General features: G+C 38.9%; 1 protein-coding gene across 1 annotated transcript in view; it reads right to left on the bottom strand.

Moving 5' to 3' along the window:
- The window catches only part of SLC49A4 (solute carrier family 49 member 4), a 70960-nt gene that overhangs the window by 41289 nt on the left and 4706 nt on the right, over window positions 1-24965 (bottom strand). The window contains exon 2 of the mRNA XM_050339634.1: window positions 9479-9572. Coding sequence (XP_050195591.1) covers window positions 9479-9572 — 94 coding nt within the window. The remainder of the gene's footprint in view (window positions 1-9478; window positions 9573-24965) is intronic.

The following is a 24965-nucleotide window of genomic DNA, read 5'->3' as shown; positions in this document are numbered from 1 at the left end:
AACTTCAGCTCACGACCTTACCCAGATGGAAAAATATTTTTCAATCTCATTACAGTAGCAGGGTAATGTTCATCTGTTATTTATCCAGCTCTGCTGTTTTCAGATGCGTTATTTATTCAATCATAATTTAATTATTTTCATGTATCAAAAAGCAGAAAGCTATTGAGCTCAAATGACAGAAAATAACACAGGAGTAGAAGGCTTCTTAATCACAACCATGAAAGAGAATATTGGAAAAAACTACACCAGAAATTCATCCTCAACTTACAAAATAATTGATGACTATCTGGCTTAAAGTAAAAGTGGGGAAGTAAACATCTACCCAAAATATCTTATTTTAACCATTTCAGAAGCCAGGTCAGGACTCATTTTGAAATGTCAAGGTTTTTGCACACCTGACCTCTTTGCTAATGAATTTGTGTGCTCTACCAAACTTTGAACTTGCAGTTGACATGAGCCCTTTAAAAAAAAAAAAAAAAAAGGAAGAAAAATTATTTGAGGACTGGTAGTAAATGCTAGTGTGAAATATCATTGCCAGAGCATCACAGTAATGGATAACTTATACATTTATATTATGTATTTATCTATATATATATAAAAAATACACAGACATATTCACCCCCTCCTCTTTTACACGAAATAAAGATCACTTTTGTTCCTAAATTGGCCTCTGAACTGCAAAAAAACTAGTACAAGGGACAGTTCAAATACAGCAATAGAAATTAGAGAAGAAAAACACTTATTGTATTATATTGTCACCTCTTTTCCCATTTTTTTGTCAAGTCACATTATAAATAACTTTAATTATCACTTCTCTGACAGAAGACTTTACAGAACTAACCTGGTTATACCTGTTTCATTCACTCCCTGTTGTCACTACTGCAATATCCTAACAGGCAGCAACAAAGAAAATCATGGAAGGCTATAAATGCTGAAATTACAATATCACTGAGCCAACTGGGTATGGAAAAAAAAGTGAGATTGTATAGGAAGAAGGTTTTAGTGATTGATGATAACACTGCCCAGCTAAGATGGGAAAGCACTTCCATTTACAGTGGGCTTTATTTATCTTTTTCTCCCTGTATGACTTGAAACTTTGCATGCATGGTCACAATCACATCAGGTATTGGATTTGTTAAGCTACTTAAAAGCTGTGGGTTACATAAACACCTTTTCTAGGTAAAAACCCCAGACATTTAATGTTTCTACCACTATGTGTCTCATGCCTGGACTTAAAAGAACTTTAAATGAAAGAAAATCTCATTAGTTTCTGTACTCAGATGGGGAAACAAAGGCAACAGTAGAGGAAAATTACTAACTCAAAAAATGACTTTTAACACAACAGATTTTAACCACAACACCAAAATAAGCCCCCAAAGCTCAGCTCTAAGATGTGTTAATTTGAATTTATTCTGGGAAGGTTAAGACTGGAGAAGTTGGTATTCTAACACTGATCAACAGCGTGGAAAAAGCATTTTCACCTTTTCTTTGGCAGACAACATGGGAAGAGAAGGGTTGTCAGCCCCAGGGCGCTGCTCAGACTCTCTAAACATGATGACCACTGGTTAACTGGGAAACCCAGTTCCTCTGGGTCCCAGGAGGGAGCAGAGCTCATCTCAAGAGCCTTGTAAAAATGTGATTTTGGTGCAGGTTTTTTCCCCTGAAACTTTTACCATGCTTTTCCCATTAGCTGCCATTAGAATTGACAACTTAGTCACTATTCAAACTTCTATATAAAAGCAATGAAAATAAATAATAATTCAGTTTTGCCACTGTTGGGCAAAGTGTTAGGAGCGATAAAGTCACCGAGAGTGCCAGTCTGCTGCTGCCCCAAGACAGTGCTGTAGTGTGCTTTTAGTATGGAACAGTTTAGTAGATGAACTGCTGATCCTAACAATTAATGCAAAAAGGAATTCTGGATAAAGAAGTTAATGTTTTACAGAAATGGATGGCTGGTATTTCTTTCACATGCCTGACAACTTCATTCACTGAAAGAAGTGGATCGTTCAAATCCTGCTAATTTGGAAGACAAATAGGTTTATGTAGCGATTAGCTCACTGTGGGAACTACTGGAAGCAAATGAAAGAGATCCTTCCACTGGAGGACTTCAGAGCACTTTTCAAGTGCCATTGAAATTAGGGTCACTACATGGCAACAATTAGGAAGGAAATAACTCCCATTCTGGAGCATCTACACCAATGTATGATGCAAGTTGCTTGCCCAGAAAAAGGTATAGGAACAAAAAAAATGGATGTAACCACATTATACATCAGGAGATTTATTATCCCTCAGACGGAACTGATACCAGATTTGTCAAGAACCACTTCTGATTATTCACAATCGAGTTACTAGAAGTGGATCGACCTTTTCTTTTAGACTCACAAAAATAAGTACAATGAAAGAACCTTCTATTAAGTGGAACTTTTTAGGTACTTTTAAGGTAAAGACAGAATTAGGGAGGTTAAATTCATGCTTTACAGCAATTCACTGCTACAAGTATGGGGAGAACCGACACAAATGCTGTTTTGTTTGTAACCCAAAGAGAGCGCAGGAAGGCTCTATGTCTGGAAGAAGACTGGAAAGAAAAATACCTCTGGGTAAAGCAATGAATTCATCTATTAAAAATAACATTCTGATAGATGAATTTCATGGAAATGCACTTCCTTTCAATATTTTCATTATATGATATATTTATACTACAAAAGCTTTATGCCTTCTGGATATTCATGGATTGAGGCCATTAGCATTTTTAGCTTGTTTTTGATGCATGCAACCATTGATATGTGGAATAATTTGAAGCTGTTTTTCCCCCCATCAGTAAGAAATATTATTACAAGAAGAAAGCCTGAGTCACTGTGTGGTACATTATCTCCAACAATAGAGTGGAAAAGAAAACAGAAAAACTTAAAAATGTACATTTAGCCATCTTCATCAGGAATTGGGCAGATGTTTTACCCCTTGTACAAACCATGGTCTCTGCACAGTTAATCACATCATTATGGGAGCAGACTTGAAAGGGGCACAGGATCTACCAGGCATCCCAGCCTCATGCCACTTCTCCCACACTTGAAGAAAACAGCAAACTTATTTACAAATGCTATGAAAAGTAGTGTGGTTTGGTTTTAAATTTAAGGGTTTGGAAAGCTGGAGTTACTCCGAAACTTATTACTGAGAGCCTGCCGAGAGAGACGAGGATTTGCAAGAAGAAGAAGCTGCAATCTCAGGCCAAGGCCCTGACAACTCCATCAGACATCCTGACAGAGGAAAGGGATGAGAGGGGTTACAGTAAGACCCCTGGCATCATGGTGACAGATTCACTCACATCCTCAGACCATGTTATTGTGTAGCCATCACAACTGTCACACAGTTGAGCAGAGGGTTTCTTCACTTTATCCAGGTTTCAATGATGAGGGCACACAAAATCAAAGATTCCTTATTTTGTTATTAAAAAGTTCTGGGTTTTTCGTTTTTCTTTTAAAGCTAGCCCACTCCACAAACCCATTACTAAAAGAAGACATCTTTAAAGCAACACTAATAGAAGACATGTTCATCAAATATGAACAGACCCAAAGTAAACAACATTGTTGTAAACACAAAGTAGGCAATTACATTATGGACTAATGAGGCAAAACATACTGAAACAAATTATCAGGGAAGTGCACCAGGATCAGCTGTTATTGGGGCTGCTGTGGGAGAAAGCTGATTAAGATTACTTAGCACAAAAGAAGTCCTAAGTAGGATTTTTTAGTAAAAGAGTAGGAGATGCAGCAAATTAAGGAATGAAATAAACAAGACCTATTTAAACATTTCTGAATAATTTCTCTTAAGTGAGTGAAAGAGGGAGAGGGTGTTTTGATTATAATGCAGCAACTTTAGTATAAATTCAATTAATATGAATTCTCTTTAAGGACAGAAATTAGCCAACATAATAGGAGTCACAAACTAAGGCAAAGATTTTAAATAGGATTAAAAAAAATTAAAAGTGTTCTACATTTGAAGATACCACCTCCCATTATATGAGATGAAACTAAATATCCCACAGAGAATATAAATTCTCTTCCTTCCCAGCATAGGCTTACACTAGCTGAGGCCTTGTAGAAGCTGTCCACTAAATACTCCTGCCATGCTGGTTGCTGGGGGAGGTGGATGACACCCCCAGTACCAGAGCCAAAATCCAGCACAGGAGAAAAAGGAAAGAGCATTTATAACCAAAATTGTCGTCTCCTTTTTCCACCCAGGCTGTTTCAGCTGAAGGAGAAGCCCAATTGGCTGCCAACTGAGTGGCTGGTGGTGTGTCATAGCACATGCAGCTCAAGCAGTGGCAGGTAGGACTACTGGGCAGACAGAGGGACACTAAATCACCTCCCACTACCATCAACAAACAAGCAAAGCTGGAAAAAATTGTCGCTGCTTAGGAACAACACATAGGATCTCTCATCTACAACAGATGCTTTGGAGGAGGGGTCAAAAAATAAACCCAGCATACAAGATGAAGCTGGCACAGGTAATAAAAACAAGCTGAACTGTTGAGTTACAGTTACTTAATAAAATTAAGTATTCTCCATGAGAACCTACCTGTGAATGACCTATTTCCTTTTTTCCCCACTGACCTCTTTTTCTGATACCATGGATTAACCCAGTTCAGCCTTCCTTCAGCACTGCAGCCAAAGCACAAACCAGCACCATCAGCGCCAGGCAAGTGCTCCATCTTAACAATTTCTTCCTACACTTGTTGAGCTGCAGCATACACAAACAGGTATGTTTATTCATCTTTTTACTCCCAGAACCTCACTTGAGATTAAATCCTTTTTTCATTCCTCTTCCCCAGTGAGTTAAGGAGCACAAAACACGCATCACACTCTGTCTTTATTTCTCACAGGCAGATTTTCCTACCATCCTCTCCTAAAAGGCTCCTCTCATTCCCTGGAACATGTTAATCCCTCTTCTCCACAGACGCTCCAGTGTGCGGGGGGGGGTTGAGTATAGAAGTGTGTTCAGTATTGCCAGGGAATATGAGGATCCTACTATGTCTTTACTGAAATCACCTCCTCTGAGGAGCCCCTTTGCATTTTTCATGCATAAGAATGGTGGCTTATGGCAGTCTTAGGATCTGAAAAGACAAATAATGAGACAATCCCATGTCATTCTTTAGGCTTTCAGGGACGAAAAAAGGGAAAACGTGGAACTATTAAAGAGTACGTCTAATGAGAATAAAATACAAACTAGGTTGTAACTAGCTAGTAGAAACAAAATGTACCAAAGATGTGGTAAGAGCAAATCTTCAAATATAGAAACGGAAAGAGTTAACATTATATCCAAGATTAGGCAAAAAGATTCAAAATCCTAAGAACCAGCAGGATTAACAAAAAGACCCCTTTATAGGACCTACCAGCTACTGTTATGTCTCTCATAAACGACTGTCATTCTCTGTGTCATTTTGCTGGATTCCCAACAAACCTTTTAATGGTATTTACTGCCAAGGAGAGCCCTCTCACTGCTGTGACTCAAGGTCCTCAATAACTACTTGTCTGTTGTGAAATCTAATGTAAAGGACAAACGCTACCAGTCCATAGCACACTCAGTTCTACTAAATTGCTTAATTAATATATTCAACACAAATGACAAATTATGTTACATCCTTTACTTCCATGTCTTTAATTATCCTGTCTTTCAAAACATTAAAAAAGTCTTACATCACATAGTCGGTCTTAAAAGCCAAAGATTTATGGCTATGGGCTGATTGCATCATTTTATTTCCTTCTTTCTTACACATTTCAGCTCATACAGCTTTTTGCCTAGATTTAAGACCTAAGATGTATGTAAATAAACACAGAATATGAAGTAAATATGAAGTGTTATGTGGAGGGAAAAAAACAACCCTGATTTCATCTATAAAAAAATGGACTTGTAGTAATATTAACATTCAGGACAAAATAATCACATCCTAAAAGAGTCAAATGAAAATATTCACTCAGTGATAAGCAGGAGTCAAAAAGAACTGAGCAAAATGCAGGCAAAAAGCACTAGTAATGTTCTTGTAACCTTGAGAGAAGGGAAGAAGATTCAGGAAAAGGTACAATTAGATTTTTTAATTTTTTTTTAAATGTTCCATATAATTTACATTAACTGTGAAATAAAAAAATAGGTGTGGCAAATGAGGTTTTCATAATATTTAGAAAGGAACAACGGTTTGGGGTTTTATTTTTAAAAGTCAAATTCACTGCCACATACCAGGCATATGTGATAACCCAGAAGTGGAGGGTATATAAGAACAGTTCTTTTTAATGTCCTTGTCTGTATGATAGACACATTAACCTCACAGGGTAGTGAGCTGAGGAGGAAAGCAGGTAAGGGCACACATGCACACAGGAGGGACTTCACTAGTCCATGTAAAGGATGGTTCCTCCATTCCACATGCAAGTTCACACTTCAACATTTTCGCCATGTGCTCCCACTTCACTGAATCTGTGCAGTTTTGGCATGGATTCTCTGCACAGTTTTAGGTCACACACTGGCAGAGAATGAAAATTCACCATAGGAAACTCACAGCTGCTGCAAGTGACACACTCAAATGTGCAACCTGAATTCTCCTTCAATATGTGGGCATCACATGAAGTGAAAAGCGAGGTTAAGGTCTGTGTTTAAAACATGACTTGGAGAACTAAAGATAGTCTTACTCTGATGTTACACACTACAGCTAAAAGAATAATTACAGACTAGAAAGGAGCTTAAGGACACACTTGGATACTACAGTTCTGTGTGAGATAAGGAGCATAAAGCAGTCAGGACTAAATGTCAGTCTTAACAGTGATTTCCTTATGTGTGTGATTGCTCTGATAGTGATGGGCTTCAGTAGCTCTCCCTAACATTGAATCACATGAGCTTAGGAAGCAGAGACAGCTACAAAGTAGAAAAAAACCAACCTAAACCTTACGAACCTCATGAACGTTCTTATTTTATGCATGTTAAGTCTGACATAATTGTCTCATGGAAATCCTTCAGCATATTACTGCAAATTACTCACGGGCTGAAAGAATATACTATAAAACATGCAAAAGCATTTAAAGAAATTCCATTTACACTGTCTTTTGAAATGCTTTCATATTAGCTTGTGTGTAATCTTGTCCACCTGACAGGCTCTGTAACATTCAGGTTGCTGTACTAATGCATACACACATTCAGAATAAGTGCATAATTTAGTGCTCAGTAAGCTGTGGCTAATGCATTAAGCAGTAATGCTCAACTCAGAAACATTATTTTATTTGGTTCAAGTAACGGATGAAAACTGGCCTTCAGCCTTAGCCCTCAAAACAGTGCAGGTTACCTGACAAAACTCACATAGTCGGTACAGTTATTTACAATGTCTCAAGAAACTTCAGTGAAAAACATCCTTTTGCTTCACACAGTTAGCTTTAATTAATTCTCTGTAGATTTTTAATCAAACTGTGTAAAAGATCAAACTACTTCCTCAGATAGAGCTGAAATTCTTGAAAATGTCTTTTTTTTGAGTAGGCTAAGTAGGCAAATTTATCAATTTCACCTAGAGATGATGCATATTTTCACAGCATGAATATATGAAATTATTAACCTTTTCCATCAGGAATCTGCTCATGCTCTTGTTTTTCTCCTATATAGTTTTCAATAAATTTTAACATCATGTTTTATGTATCTCACTCATCAGACTCTATACAGTCTATAGCCTTTCTTTCCCTAGTTAAAGAAGTTGTTCTTTGAACATTTCTCCTTAGGCATGTACTTAATTGTTCTCCTAGGTCTCCTTGCTGCAGCTACACTGGAAAACTTTATTTAAAGGTGATCAAGATTTTGTGGAAACCCTTCTTCCAACTCCCCGAATGATACCTCACATCTAAATCTCATTTGGGAATTTTCATCTTCTCAGCTACTTACAGTCTTCATTCTTGTTTTGGTAAAGCCTAGGGCAGCACATGTCTTTTGGTATAAATCATAAATGAAAAGCTGCATAAGACACTACATTTCACTGCATTTCAGCCATCCGGCCCATTTAAAAGCTCTCGATATTTAATGCAAGATTGTTGAGAATGAATGAACTGAATGTCGAGTACCCCTTAACATTTTAAGAAAAAGGGCACAATGAGGACAGCTCTTCCTGGCCACCTTAACAGTACATTCTCCTTAAAGGGTCACTGTTAATGGCAGCACAATATAGTTAGTTCAGCCTCCCCTGTTCAGAGTCCTTGAACACCATGTTGAAATAGGCAACACTGGGCAACCAACATCAGCAGCACCTTGGGTTCTTCCTTACATGCTCACTAAACACCTAAGAACTCAAACTGCATCTACCCTACTTGACACACTGCTTTATGTTTACTTATCAGGACTGGTTTTACAGTCGATGTTTTTTTACATTCTCAGTTCTCTCTCTACAACTCTTCCTTTGCTTTATCCATGGCACCCAGTCATTGGCTTTCAACTTCACACCAAACACTTTCTTTCTCAACTTAAAAAGATTCCAAGTTGATTTTCAGAGTAAGCAATACTAAGAGGAATGAAAAAAAACCTCAAAAAAAAAAAACCCAAACTCAAATAACTTGCTCAAATAATAAAAGGACTGCCTGGAAGCTGACTAGAGTTCAAGGGGGGAAAAAACCCAACCCACATAGAAACCTTTTATTTGTAAGTTCTTTTCTTCGTGTTTACATATTATGCAAGCATAACTAGTAAAGACACAGTGCTACTGCAGTTTTTAAAGAAGGAAAGTGTAGTAATGCCTGTGTACTCCTACCTCCTTCAGCATAAGAGGAAAAAGAAAGTTAAGTGAATAACAAGTGATCCATATTCCCTGGCTGTATAAAATGTACTCTGTACTTACTGAGGATGCCCAGGATCCGCTGACAGGACAATTGAATTGTTTGGTTTGTGTGATTTTTAGGAAGGAATCTGTTTCTATCACAAACTCTTTAACTGCATGTGTACAGAAGGCAATCATTTCACTGCAGATAAAGTACAAGGCTACTTTGGAATCCACACTGGGAGAGACTACATGAAAAAGGCCATTTTGCACAATTTCATCTGTCTCACGGCACGATCCCACACATCCAATATGAGAAAATGAACTATTTAACATTTGCATACATATTACATTTTTGGGGGTTTGAGGCATGGCTCCCTCTGTGATCTTGGGCCAATTTCTGAACCTCTCTAAACCTCTGCTTCCTTATTTGCAAAGCAGATTAATATTAGCTATGCAGGATGGGATGAGATGTAATTAACTCAAGTCTGTAAAGGGCTTTCTGATCTTCAGATACAATGTAAAAGAAGGACTAGAAAAATCCATTTAAGAAGCAAAGAAACATGTAAGCCCATGGCCACACAACAAACATTTGGCATATCAACTTCATACAGAACATTTTTACTAACATTTCTTTGCAGTAGAAGCAAAAATTATATTAGTAGAAAGAATAAAATACGTGTATTAAAAATAACTTAATTCACTTACTTCTTCCTAATTTCTAGGTCTGAGACTGGAACACATCTGAGGCCAGCTCCCAATACCATGAGGGATGAAGTTAGTAACACAGTTACCCTCAGACCTAAGACAAAAAAAACAACAGTATTTTACAAGTCAGTAATGTTGCAAAAAAAAAAAATTGCTTAAATATATATATATTTACATACAGTCTCACAGAAGTAACACATATCTCATTCAAATTATAAGCAATTTGGTGCTGATATGAATTCCTGACACATTATGAAATCCTGAGTAATTTTCTATACTTATACTGCAGAATTACAAAGGTTTCCTCTTGGCATACTAACGCACAGGAGCATATCCAAAATCTTTACAGACATTCTTAAAAGTGGTAATAAGAGTATCATCAAAATGTACAATATATCCTTTAGAATTAGAGGCATTGAGGAACATGCTCTAGTGTGTGATCTGAAACCGAGGTATACCTAAAGAAAAATCTGACTTTTTCATTCTTCTCCAAGCACTTAATGAGCAAAGGCACAGCACAGTTATTGTTTTCTTTTGTAATGCAGATGTGCATTTCATTCCGAAGAAATAACCATTTATTCAGGGGGAAAAGTGCGAATATTTTTTTGCAGTCCTTGCAATTAGGCCAGATTTTTGCTGCTCTCAGCTCAAATTGTCAGAGGTTGTAAATATAGTACATTAGAAAAAAGCCACAATTGACTGATTCCTTGAGTATGTTTTTTCCTCATACTGTGATTCTCGAATGAGAAACACTTAGATTAGAAACAACCTTATCTCAGCACTGCAATTCCTTTTGCCAGCAGTGTAATATTTGCTGCTGCTAAGGTGCTTCCATCAGCAGCTGAGAACAGTGGCAGCTGACGGGCTCCAGAATCTTGTACAACACCAGTATCATAAATATGCATAATCAAAAACCACAGATAGAGTCTACATCTGTGAAGTTGTAAATTTTGAAACAATTTCACAGCAACAAATAGAAAATAAAGGGTTTCCATGTTCATAGTAGAACATAATAAAAATTATTAATGATGACAAACATGCAGTATCTCTAACATTTAGGTAAAACTAATTGCTACTCAAAACATAAATGGAAAAAGAACAAGTCCCTATGATAACTCACCTATCAAAAAAACAGCTTTGATTCTTTCTAAAAGTACCCATATTCAGAGGAGTGTTCCCTCTAGGCTAGTCACTCCTGTATTCAGTACAATTACAGAATCACAGAATATTCTAAGTTGGAAGAGATCCACAAGGATCCTCGAGTCCAGCTCTTAAGTGAATGGTCCATACAGGGATCAAACCCACAACCTTGGTGTTTATTTGCACCATGTTCTAACCAGCTGAGCTAATCTCATGGTCAGCCAATAGTTACATGAAATATTTTGTCTCCGTGTGAATTCTCTGGGAGTTTTAGAGCATGTATTCTACTTAAATGTAATTTCAGTGGACAAGACATCATTTTGCTCGTACTGCAACAGCTCTGAGCGAACCTCACTCACAAGCGTGCAGCTCCTTGTGCTGGACACTGCATAAACCAAACCAAAGACAAGTTTCTCTCTCAGTCAGCCTTAGCCCAGGAAAACCCAAACAAAAATCAGTTAATGTTACAGGTTTTCTGAAATGGAAGTACCACTTCTTTTGGTGTGGCTGTGTCATTTAACATAAGGAATGCTACCTGCAGTGACATGACTCCAAGGGACACCTCACATCCCTAATGCCCTAGAGAAGTATCATCAGCCGAGAACATTTCTTCCCTTGGAGGATTTCCCAATGCTTGCCCAGACTTACTTGCTTGACTTTGTGCTCAACTGCTGTTAAACTGGTTTTTCAGGTGTGTGTGTTCAGAGAGCCCAATCAAATGCCCAGATAATATGGCTGTTCAAAACCTTCATGGTCTTCAAGTCTGCTGGGCCACCACATGAGACTTCATGCCACGCTGAAGTCCCTATTACCACACTGCCTATGTTGAGGGGGCAATTGTTTGTATCAGGATCTCATACGTGATGCTTTTGCCTTTTCTCCTGAGAAATGAATCTGTTAGCACTGCTTTTGTGCATAATGAGAACTTGTATGCAGTAAGAATTAGAATTTTATTGATGGGAAATTGAAACACAAGACTTTTAACTGAAAAATCTGAAGTCTGCCATTAGGAAACACAGACAAAATATTTCAGGAAAGCTCTAGTACATATCACCTTATTTTCCATATAAAGCAGGGTCTTTTTGAATTACGTTTCACAAAACATGATGTGTTCTGCCTTTCAGGAGACACAAGGACAGAGATCAGCCTGGAAGGTGCTGCTCATAGGGTGCCACAGGAGGTACTGCCATGGGGCATGCCCAGGGCACAGCAGTAAAGGAGTATTATACAAAAATTAAAGTTTAAAGACACAAGATGAGTGTTTACATATAAAAAACTTCTATTTGGTTTTTAATTTTAAAAAAATCCCCAAAGCAAAAAATACATAAACCAAGAAAGCTTAAAATTAAATCTGCACAAAAGTTTCCTTAAAAAAAACCAACAACAACAACAAAAAAACCAACCCAACTTACAATTCAGTGAAAACTGAACTGGATGCTGAAGTTTGCCTCCAGCCCTAAATTTAGGCTTATCTTTAATGTCAACCTTACATGCTGGGTAATCTTAAAGTAAAATTATCAGTTAAAGCCCCACAATCATGTGTTCTTGATCTCTCCAAACATTCTTTGAAGTCCTAATCTTGAATACTATACACTGCAAGGTATCACTTGTAAATGTTTGGATTGCACAGAATATTCTTTGGCCTTTTTTTTTCTTTCCACCTTAACATGTAAACACAGCCCTGAAAATTCCTTTGGTTAATGCTGGAAATGATGACACCAAAGGGAACAAAAGACTGTCAGACAAGCAGTGTACTAGATATTTTCTTTGCTAATTACATGACATATTTCTACCTTCTAAGCATCTTGTCCTGTTATTTTGCTTTCCATTTTAACTCTCTGAATCCATCCTCTTTTTCATCTTTGTTAGAAACTGGACTTTATTAGAATTTCTATAATTATTTCAGTATTTTGGCTTTGAACATTGCAGATGTCCTTAATCTGAATTTGACATCTTGTATTACTCCAAAAAGGTGCACTCCAGAGTGCTTCAGATAGCAACCATGCATCATGGGGACTATAAACCAGAGTAACAACCAAGCCTGAAGAAAATGCCTGTGGTCCATGCAGAAAATTATGTCTCTACTTTAAAAGATATAAGTAATTCACTCAACCAAGAAATTTTGAGTAGATGTAATTAACTTCATTAATTTTAACCTGTAAATGCAAGCAGCAATTGGAGGGAGGGGGGAGGCTCCAGCTTTTTAAAATTCATCATTCAGTTTCTAATCCCCTTCTGTCACAGGTTTCTGACACATAGTTGGAAAGGGAAGAAACTCCTTTAAAGGATATTTTATGCCAGTGTATTCAGTTTTCTGTTCTTTGGAGCCTGGCTCTGTAGCTGCTCATTCCCACACTGTTGCAGAAGGCTTCTGGGCCCCAAAGGCGGCACTGGCTCCTGAGCAAACCGTGGCCATGTTCAGAAAACCCAAATGTCATTGACAGTAACAGAAAAGGCCTAGCTAGCAGCAGAAATTGAGTTGGTAATAAAAAAGATATATTAATTATCATGTATGAGTGAAACAGCCGATACAGTTCAACTGTTTAGCCCTCCTGTGGCTCATAACACCGTCTGCTTTATGACTTCAGCAGTCCATGCTGCAGTCACTGGTTTCTATTTATTTTTAAAACAACTACCCCCAAATTCCTGCCACTATTACAGATTTAGCACAAATTCCCAACCTGCAGTCCTCTGAACTCTCCTCTTAATGCTCTCTAGCACCCACAGCCCAACACAAAAACAAGAAAACCCCACAATGCTGGAATGTGGTCTCACACAGGAGTGGGAGGCAGTGGCTGCCAGTGGCACCCAGCTGCTCTCCAGCTCCCTCACAGCTACATCAAGCAGGAGCATCCAACACGTGGGTGCTGCATCCCCCACAACTCTTCCAGCATGCCTTACTTTCAGGCTGCTTTTTGAAGTACATGAAAAGAAAATGCATTCCCCTACCCCTCTCATTCCTGACTTGTAACCCAGTAAGTGATTTATTATGCTCAGTTTAAGAAACTTAGTAAAAGATGTTGTATGGCTATAATGAAGTCCTAGTTCCAACTATTTATACACTGCAGTTTGTCATTCAGAAAGAGAACATGATTAACATGTCCCTGTGCATCCCACAGCTGAGGCTGGTGTACTGCAGCCCACTCTTCCCCAGCTACAGACCACTGCAAGCAGCACCTTCTAGCTCAGGGCATCACACACACGGCAGATATTGTTTGGGTTTGGTTTCTCCCTCCCACTCCTAATGGAGCATTCATCTTAGGGGAAAATTGCAATTGGATGTGCAAAATAGAAAAGTTTTCACCATTCTCCTTTTCTTTTAATGGAAGTTTGTCCAGAGGAAAGGCTGACAGCCTTCCACCTGGCATGGCAGCAGTGGATTTCCCTCCTACAGATCACATCCCCTACTCTTGGATGCATTAACATTTGAGGGGTTTCCTTCCTTCAGCTGCAGATACTAAAATCACAAATATAGAGTACAACAAGTGACATCAGACTGCTGCACATATTCACAGTTTTTAAAGACCAGGCTAAAAGTACAAATGGTCCCTTCTGACACCGAACTGAGAGCATTTGCTTAACTACGCTATTATTTTGACTAAAACATATCTAGCTAAGAGAAAATAAACCTAAAATTTTGTCTTGATCCACACACACACCAGGAAACTAAAAGCTCACCAATGTCAACAGCTGTTCTAACAACTCACTGTTAAATTGCACTTTTCCTTCCAATTTAAAGCAAATTTAGTTTTCAAACAAATTCTTGTTTTGCCTTTCTTGATAAAACAAAGCACAGTTTCTGCAAGTTCTCTTCTATGAAATAAACTGATAAAAAAGAACTTTTACATTTGGGTTCAGTAAGCAAAGCATTGAGCTCCAGGTCTTCCACAATTTTTTTTTTGGTCCTGGGATTGTTCTTATGTCTTGTCTAAATGGCCTCTTTAGTGTTCAAGCATCCTTTTTAAATGGATTTCTTTGCTGGATACCAATTCTCCATTTTGTACGATGGGTCTGTTTCTCTCCCTTCTTGACATATGCCTTTACATTTAGCTGTAATTAAAAAAAAAGACCTAATTAAACAGCTCCCTTTATCACGGAATCCTGAAATCCCCACACAGAACTTCCTTGTTCATCACTGACTATCCTCCAGAAATCTTTGGATTTTAATGTAATTCTAGCAAAATTGTACTAAGAGCCATGACATTTATTCTCATAAGATCAGTTTTCTTTGTCATGATTAAAATAAAAAGAAAATTTTTTAGCTTTCTATTAAACTCAGAAAATAAAACTTCCATTGTGCCTGCTCTTTCCCAAATTGACTACCATCATTAAGGAGGATAAGCAGCAATCCTCTTTCAGAAGAGGCATCCTTGCATCAAGCAATACAACTCTCACAAGAAAAGAACCTTTTCAGTGATGCAAAAAGAATTCATAGCCAAGATGTGGTCCCAGTCTTTCTGCTAACACATGGAACAAACTTGAAAAGTAAGTATATAGGGCCTGCCTCAGAATCTACAAAGGCACTTGACTGCAGAGGAGCATAAACGTCTGGAAATTCAAAAGAAGACAAATACATTCTCAAAAACCGTATCAACTACACTCGGATGAAAGAGAAATTGGGAACCAAATCAAGACTGCATGCAGGAGAGAACAACTACCAGGTCACATGTAGTTAATCCAAAATTACTCCCAGTTTGAGGGCCAAGATATCACAGGGTGCTGTTAAGCTCAACCTAGACCTCCCTTTCTCTCTGGCTACATGATGCTGATGCTCCTGTTACAGACCCATCTTATTAAGCTGTGTTTTTAAAACAAACTGAAGCCAAGTGCTTCCATCCGTTCCCCCTGGCTTTATGTGGCACTGCCAAGATAGCAGCCAAATTTCAACTGGAAAGATTCAGGACTTGAGTACTTTTTTTCTAACTGAAAATGATGGCAGTTCAATTTAAACATTCTGCAAGACAGGTGACAGCATCCCCCTGGCATCAAAAAGTAAGAACTGAGCTCTATCATACAGAACCTGTCTGATATAAATTAGACCCAGAGCTACATTTTAACTCCCAGTCTTGTCTAGGATACAAAAAGATCTTTTCCTGTACGAATCCATAACACAGCCCAGTTCCACCCTTCAGTGGAGGATTGCAGGGCAAGGGCAGATTCCACTAGACACCGTGCTCCAATTTCTGACATGAAGAGTTGGCAGATTGAGATGCCTAGATAAAATATGTACTAGAAACTTCTTGAAACGTAGATGTCAGAGGTGATGATCTTCAGAAGGGCAATTTCTCTTTATATTATCTTACAGCTGTTGCAACATAATCTGTCAGCAATAGCTGCACAGTTAAGACCCAGGTTATCAGAAGGACTCTGAAATTTCTATATAAATTATTTGCAAAGTTTAAATTTGAGGAAACAGATTCTGTATGTATAAACACAGGAACTTCAAGTAAAATAGTTCCTGTGGTTTGATACGGACTTTCTCATCAGGGTCAGAAATTCAGTAGAGCCAGTGTTTCAAAAGTGTTATTACCACTGATGCAGGGGAGCCCATAGGGAAGTCTCTGCCAAATCAGGAAGACAGACTGGTGCCAGGGACCAGATCTGACCCAAAGACAGTTATTTCTGCTGCTAGCACTTGTTGGACAGACACAGCAAGGCTGCATGCAAAACTGTAAGTATGAGGGTAAACACTCATCCCCACCTTTTTTCAGTGTACCTCTCAGATGAAGAACATGCATTCCCTGCATAAAAGTCATCACGGGAGTCCTTGTAAGAAGAGCATCCCTCCCAGATTTTGAGGTTAGTTAAGAATCTTGTAAAAAAATCACAATACAACTAAGAGACTCAAAGCAGAAAATTTAGCCAGTCAAGTGTTTCAGAAAGGATACTCAGATGAAGGGAAGTGATTGAACATATGTAACCACTAAAGCAGATATAGTGGGTGATAGAACATAATTGTGAGAAGCAAAGCAAAATCTAATGCAACTGAGAATTACAACAATCACACAACCACTCCACAAATCCTGAGCATCTTTCTTTATGTGCACCCTGACTGTAAGGAAACCGAGACACTTAGGCATTCATACTCTTAATTGCACTTCTGGACTGTATTGTAAATACCTGCCTTATGGTATTTTTCATCTTCAACTCCCTTCAACATTCATGAAAGGATATTAAAGTCCTTATTTTTCTGTACTCCAAATACAAGAATTTGAGTGCACCTGTTAGAAAGAATCACAAGCAATCGCAACCATGTCAAGAGGCTGCAGGGTGCTTTCATCTCATCTGCATCAACAAGGCCAAGTCAATGGGAATAGTGGATCTATCCTGTTTTAACATTATCCCAGCATATAAGTCGATCTCTAAAAATATGTCAAGAGAAGTATCACTTAATTCTTCTGCTCTCAACTCCTCTACACTTAGTGATTACAAACTTAATGGCCCGAGTTCTTCTATGGTGTCTTACACAGTGAGCTCCACTACCACAAATTTAACTACAGTTGTTGACAAATACAAAGCAAGTATTTCAGAATTTGTACAGTAATCTAAAAGTCTGATGCTGTAAATAAAATAGTCCTGTTTTTAAGAACTGCACAGGCTTAATCTGAGCTTTTGGATACATGCAAAGGTAGTTTACAAGTATTGAAGCTTCCTTCCGTATGTCAGTGAAAGATTCTGAAGCATCCTTACAGTTTAACATCAACAGTGGAAAAACAAATGGCAAAAGATGTAGATTAAAAATCTGCGTTGCAAGTGATGTAAATTCTATTTAGCAATCCAGAGACTCTGACATTTTGCCTGAACAGATAAACAAAGTGCTGAGTTGAATGGTATTTGCCTGAAGATTAAAATTATGATTTTAGAATCAGTTTTAGACCCTGTATTAGAATACCTGCTATTCTTTAATACTAGGTTTCTTGGCTTCAAAGGAGACCAATTATTTTAGCCAATTATTGTTATTATTTATTTTACTGAGATAGCATCTGTTTTATCTGCAACTAATCCAAGTGCAATGAACCTCTCTTAATGCTTTCAGTGCATTTCAGAGAAGAGAGCATTGGCCTGGGGCAGCAGGACCTGTGTCTCTTGACATGCCTTATGGAACTGGGCAGGCCACTTGCTTCTCTGCTTCACCTCTTTTTCCCCCCTCTGCCTTGTTTATTCAGGCTATAAACACGTGGAAACAGGAGCCAGTCTGACCATTAATATGAGAAAGTCTAGTAAAACAGCTTCTCTTCACTTGAGATCAGTGCAGTGCCTGGATACAAGAAAAAAGAGATATTTGAGTGTTTACTAAATCTGTGAAATCAACAAACACTTTTAAGAGTTGTTCTTTCTTTCCTCATCTCAGGTACCTGCTTTCTACTCTCCACTCTGGGATCTAATAAAACACGAAGATTCAGGTGAACCATTGAATCCACCTTTGCCAGTTGATAGAATGAAATCTACATAATGAGGCTGTGTGTGTGTACACATGTTCCAGTGTATAAATACTGAGAGATGCAGAGTAAGTGACAAAAATAGCCAATAATGCAGCCAGGGGCTAAATCTCCTCATTCATTTTGAAGCTTAACCACGGATGCTCACTAACAAGTCAACAGAAAGTACAAGACTTCTTGAGCTTCCCTCAAGCTCTCACTATTGTATTTGAGGATGAACAAGAGCCCTTGCAGCACTGAACAAGGGAGGGAAGCTCTTTCTTTTCTCTTCCCGCTCCTTTGAAGGACTCCAATTGCACAGCAGGCTCAATTACCACACCACTAACTATAGAGCCTCACCTGTGGTGACAGGGAGGAAAAACAATCTCTCTTGGACACATCTAAGAGGGGAAGATGTTCTGTCATTATCTTGGTGGTACTTGCCTGCACCACCCAATGGTGCATGAAATTCTTCATTTTAAGAAATATAGAGGCAGTTTGATTTGCCACAACAGAGTATCAAGAAGCAACCGTGCAGCAAGGATTGGCAGCTACACTAAACACTGCCTAGTGCATCCACTAAGCAGGACACTAAGTGCAAAGTTTCTCCTTTTTATTATCCCTGCTGAGAGTTGAGGAAAAAAGAGCTGTAAGAGCCTCATTGATGTAATATCCATGCAGGTCTTGTGACTTGTCAGAAAGGTCACTGGAGTGAGCTTTCAATATTTCTCTGTGTGAACAGTTTCAATGTTATTTTAACATTAAAATCCATCAGGCACTATTTAGGGTACATAGTTCGCCCTAAAAGACACCCTTTGCAGCACCGTAATGGGTCCTAAAGCCATTGTATTTTTTAATGTTCCTGATCAATTCTTTAGGTTCCCGTGATTAATTAAAAAAATGTAACAATTCCACCTCTCTCAAGTATTCAAAAAGGGTGGCACTCATCAAAAATAACCAAATAAAACAGAAAGAGTTCCTAAATGCAGTTATACTTGGTGTCCTATGTTCCAGAAAAACACTGACAGACTTTGGAAAAAGCAGAAGACCTCTCACTTTCAAAACACATCAACTCCCTGCTGAGTCACACAGATCTCCAGCTCTAAAAACAGGAAAAATCTAAAAATCCTCTCTTCTAAAAATCTGCATGAGAAAGCTTAAATTTGTAGCTTTTGAGGAAGTTGGAGCATTAATCACAAGCTCCTGCAGCACAATTATAGCTACAGAGTCACAATAGCACATGCACGTGAGAAGAATTAAAAAAAAACAAAATTACAGTAGGAAGTGATGGAATAGCTCTGAATATCACCACTCAGAGAAAGGCAGTACAAGCCAAAATTTCCCTTGCCCTGGGATTATAACAAAAAAAATTCTTAAAGAAACCTGTACCAGGTCTTCTGCCTGCTCAGCTGAGACTATACCAGGCTGCCACTGGGAGAATCCAAACATTCTACAAGAAAATTTGCAAAATAAGGTAACAATTACCAAAACATCATGTTTCTTAAATGCAGTTCTGCTCTTCTCAGCACTGACCATGGGTTTGGGTGTTTTAAACAACTATTTTATACAAACCAAATATTTTTATTTGGCAATGTCAAACAGATTTTCCCAACAGGGGAGATTACTGCAGGGTCTGTGTTATGCACTATCTACTTCTTCTGCTCTGAAAAGGTAGGCAAATACAAATACCCATCTTACACAGCTCCTTTCCACAAGCGTAATATGAAATTACCCCTAAAACATCGGCCAAAATTAATGAACAAAAACTATTATGTTTCTGCAGTTCTGTAAGGCTGTTACTGGAATTCAGAAATCAGAAAGTTGTGTTAGTTCAGCATTACCAAGTGAAAATGGTCTTTGTTCATACTTAGTTTCTTCTGATAGGAAAAATAAATACCGTGTTAATTCTTTGAAGGGAAGACTGTTTTGTTTAGAGGAAACAGATTCAGCTTTTGCAACCCAACAACCTGATCTGTTCTTCCCTCTCTTTAATGGAATTCTAAACTAAAAGCTGGGAATTAAATACAGTATAAACATACAGCTAGCGAAACAAATCCAATACAACTTTCCTAAGTACTTTACTACTGTCATAATAAAAATCTACAAGAAAGCCTGAGGGATTTTGATAAAAGTGAAATTATTGTTGTCATTTATGCTATATCAACTACCTTTATGTAGCACTGCTGCCACACTGTCAAAAACTTCTAAAAGAAAGGAGACTGGAAAAATTTAAATGCTTTCAAAACGCAGCAAGGCGGTGGACAACGAAACGGTATTTTAGTGGTTTTTGTCCCATTCCACAAAGCTTTCCAGAAAGGGAGAGATACCAGCCAGAGGGCCCACATCCACCCCAGCATCCCACTTGTGCCTCCATCACGAGGCCAGACATCCGTCACCACCGAACCCACAGAAGAAGGAACAGCAGAACAGCCGCCCTCCTCTGCGTCAGCAGCACCCAGAGAGCCCCGCCGGGAGCAGGCGGCCGTGGCCGGGACACCACGGGAAAGGGGAGGGGGAAGGCAGGGCCGATTCACCCTCTGGCTGACAAGGGACAGTGCCAGGCACAGTTCAGAGGCTGGGTTGTGAAGAGACAAAACACAGGGGGTTTTTTTGGAGATAAATAAAGGTAAAAAAGTCAACCGCGCTCCAAGAGATTCCCTTCTCCTGGATTTAAAAGCGCCCCTCAAGGCAGTTCACAAAAACCATGCTGGTGACCTGTGGTGCTGTGGAGGCATTTGCCATCCCACTGCTTGCTGCCAGCTACTTAAGTCACATCTCCTGACACCTCTTGCTCACTCAGTGTCCTTTTCCCTGTGCCTCTTACTCAACTCATCCTCCACCTTTCCCATCCCCAGCACTCCCTACCCTCTGGCTCCTGATCTTGCTTCAGCATCCATGCCTCCCATGCTTCACCAACTACCTTGTCCCATACTCTTCTGTCTCTCTTTCTATCTATCCAAGGGCTTTTCTCCCTCCTTTAGGGCCATGAGCTTCTCGCATCCAACCTCTCCTGCTTCTCAACAACCAAGAGGAGTGGAGAAGAGAGGGAAATGGGAGGACAAGATGGACATTGCCACAACACAGGTGAGGCAGGATGTAGAGAAATTGAGCGAGTCAGATTAGAAAGAACTTGGGTCAAGAGAAAGTTATGAGGGGTAGTAAAAATACATGAGCATACAACAGAGGAGATGTCAGTGCACAGCTGCACTAGTATTATACTCCCTGTAGTCAACTTCCAAGAGCTACCGTTGACAAAATACCTTCCTAGATGGGGCTGTGTCCTGACCCATCTTACTTAAGTGCTTTACTCTGCTTGTGTCAGCAGCTGCATTAGAAAAGTAAGGGATCGTATTTCACACTGGTAAATGATTTCACTATTTATCAATTTGTCAACATCAAGGTATATCAAGTTACGCACAGAATCACAGAATTGTTAGGCTTGGAAAGGATCTCTGGAGATCACCTTGTCCAACACCCCTGCCAAGGCTGGGTCACCTAGAGCAGGTTACACAGAAATGTATCCAAGTGGGTTTTGAATGTCTCCATGAGCAGACATGATTCCATGACTTCCCCAGGCAGCATGTTCCAATGCTCTGCCACCCATAATGTAAAGAGGTTCTTCCTCATGGAGGTGGAACTTGTGTTTTACTTTATGGTCATTACTCACCCACTCACTGTGCCTGTTTGTGCAGAGCCTCAAGAGAGCGTTACCCTCAGACAGCATGGTCATTATTATTCTCACATGAGCTACACTAACATGTTAGGATTTTACTTCCCTGTTGGAAGTTCCCCACAAGAAATATATTCATGGTGGAGAAAAATCTCTGAAGATAAAGAGAACTGAGGAAAGACAGTTTTGGAATGCAGCTACACTACTGAACAACAGCTGACCTTCTACCTCAGAAACTGCTTTTCATGTTATAAAAATGTTAAGTTTATTCAATTTAGTAACAATGTTGTTAGAGAAATACCCTGCTTTGTATGTAATGTGCAGTTTCGATTACTGTGAGACCCTGCCCCTATCTGCAATTGTAAACCCTAAGCTCACTAGCCCTGTTAGTAGAATTTATAGCTTTTCCCTGCCTTCCATCTCCCGTACCCATGTTTAGATATTCCCTTGCACATTAAACTCCCTAAAAATCCTCCCGAATTCCACACATTCCATGCTTTACCAATGAAAAGCTAGCTCACACTGCAATAAAGGTCATTTGATCATTTTACCAATTTGTCTCTTTGTCTTCGCTGTTAGTGGAGTATCTGTTTGAACCCACGGTCTGAAAATCTTGGTGGTGTTACAGCTATCACCGCTGATACTTCCCATCATGGAAAAGTTCTTTTAAACCCAACATGCAGCTTCCTGATGTGCTTCAGCATGTGATGTTCCAAACAGCTGTCCCAGCACCACTGCAAAGACATGTGTGAAGAGTATAAAGAACAGAGCAGCTGTCTAAAGAGGGGCAGCATGAAGAGAATGTATGTGGGAACACAGTACAAAGCAGAGATGAGGGGTGATCCCACCCAACAGAAAGAAATAGCTCCAGAAGAGGACATCCGTCCACAGCCATGACTGATGCTTTCAACTCAACCTGGCCCAGTAGGAGGTATGAGAAATGCTGCTAAGAATCAAGCCAGCATTGCTATGATGAATTATAGTGGCACCAAGTTAATACAACTCATCAGATCCTAATTAAACTGCTCTACGTTGCTAATCACTGTGTATGTCCTGTGGTCTTCTGCAGCATGCCTGACTCCAGCAAGGGTGAGCCAGTCAATTCTCTAGTGAGTCTTCACTTCTGCAAGCACTTGCACAAATGCTCTGTGGCCTTTCATGTAGCCACAATATATAAAATTAAGCAACAAAAACTAAGTTTGGTTTGCTCTTCCTTTTTCTTTTCTTCTGATGGTATAGAGGAAAAGTATGTCTTCACAAACATGCACACCAGCAACTCATCAAAATAAGTTTTGTAAAATCAAGCTGATCAAATATGTGCTCTAGTGGGATTTACCTATATTCAGCTCTCTAATTGCTCCTTTCATCTCTCCACATGAAAAGCAACACTTCATCTCATTTCTTCCAAGATTCGTTATTTAGGAAAATTAATCCCTTTCATGGGATTTGATAGGTGTGGATCAGTATCACTTACAAGATAATGAAATACGCATAAGTTATAGCATACACTAGAAGATGTCTACAGGATGTGAGAGAAAAGACTGGGGTAAAACAGGTATTTTCCTTCAAACTTCTTTTGTGTTTGGTTCAAGTGCATCAACCACTTGCATTTTCACCAAATACACATACTTTTCACTTATAAGTCAAGGCATTCTCCCCCTGCCCTTCTTTTTAAGTGAAGCACTGAGTTCATCTTTAGCTTTCATTCAATCCAAGAGAGCCTTCTCCTGCTCTTGTTGGAGTTAAGACCTTGGCCATTAACATAAATATTACTTAGTAGAATCAGTTGTTTATGATAAGATTACCCTCCGTAAACCCTGCATCACACTTTCCTTTCTCACTGGCTCCTTGCTATTCTACCCACATTTTCATATCTGTAAGTTTTCCCATGGATATTTCTCTCCTGTAGGCTGTACTAACTCCCCAAAGCCATAATGTCTGTATAAACCTTTTCTATTGTGGAACTGTGCAAATCCTTTTGACTTGATGTCACCAAATCATATTAAAGTTTTACAGCTTTACACTGAGTCTTATCCCAGACACTTTTAGCAGAGACTCGATGGCTGAACTTGACACATGAATTATCAAATTGGTCATTTTGAAATATTGGGCACACATCTTACAGTCACGCATCTGAGATAAGAAAGTCTATTTCTGAGATCACGATGAATAAGAACTAAAAATGTGTTTCTTCACCACAGGTGAAAATTCTCAGACTTTAAATGTTCTTGTCCTTCCTCTGTTAAAGCAAAACCCCATGTGCTTACGGTCACTTGTGACATGACAGAACTACGGATACTTCCATCAAAAACTCTGCATTTTCTTGTGAAAACCACCATGGAAAGTACTTCACACTGTCCATCTATTTCACAAGTAGAACCTATCAGCAAGTAGACCTGCAGCCATTTTTCTAAGTTAGTAGTAACACGCTCCAATTTATATTTACTACAACATTGTCCAGAAGCCTGAATGACAAAGAAGGACACTGAGATGCCAAGAGCAACGGAAACACTTCAGAAAATCTTCCCCCTTTGTTGGATTCACTTGGCCATTGATGTTTCCACTGACTTGTGGAACAACAACCTGCTTCCTCTCTCTACCCACCTTCACATCTCTCAAAATAAACCCAAAGGCATTTCAGAAACACTTCCTACAAGAAGTAGGAAGTAGGGGAGAACAAGTTCACTTGGAGTCACCTCCGTTCTAACCCAATGACCCTACATGTGAGGTAGAGGAATCCAAAGATCCCCTAAAAGTAAAATTAGTGTTTTCATGCATGCAGCACCCAGTGACTATCTGGGAACTCCAACCATGAAAGCTGGCGTGCAGAACTCTCTTCATCCATCGTGTGTAGTTTATTTTATACAGAGAACAGTTATTAAGACATTTTTATACTAGTAAGGTCCAATTTAGTACCTGTACTCAATATTCATGACTATTTTGTCAGACTGCATTAAAATTCCCAGGTGAAAGAGATAAGAACTGTCAAATGTCTCAGAGAAGGAAACTGAGAAGCATGATCTAACAGCAAAGAAATCAAGAGTTTGATATTCAGGAAAGGAATAACTTCATACAAGTAAGAACTTTCATGGTTTAAACAGACAAGTCAATTTTGATTAAAAGCCAGAATTTGATTATTTAAGTTTTCTCTCTACTTTATAATGTAATCACTAGAATAACAATGTTATATAAAGTTAATTTCAGCAAAATAAAATTACTAAGATTGTCTATGCAACCCATGTAAGCAAATATAATTTTA

The sequence above is a fragment of the Myiozetetes cayanensis genome, unplaced genomic scaffold, assembly GCF_022539395.1.
Source record: "Myiozetetes cayanensis isolate MyiCay16 unplaced genomic scaffold, myiCay2020 scf9, whole genome shotgun sequence".
NCBI lineage: Eukaryota > Metazoa > Chordata > Aves > Passeriformes > Tyrannidae > Myiozetetes > Myiozetetes cayanensis.
Note: the sequence above shows the minus strand (reverse complement) of the source record. Positions and strands in the feature narration are given on the sequence as shown.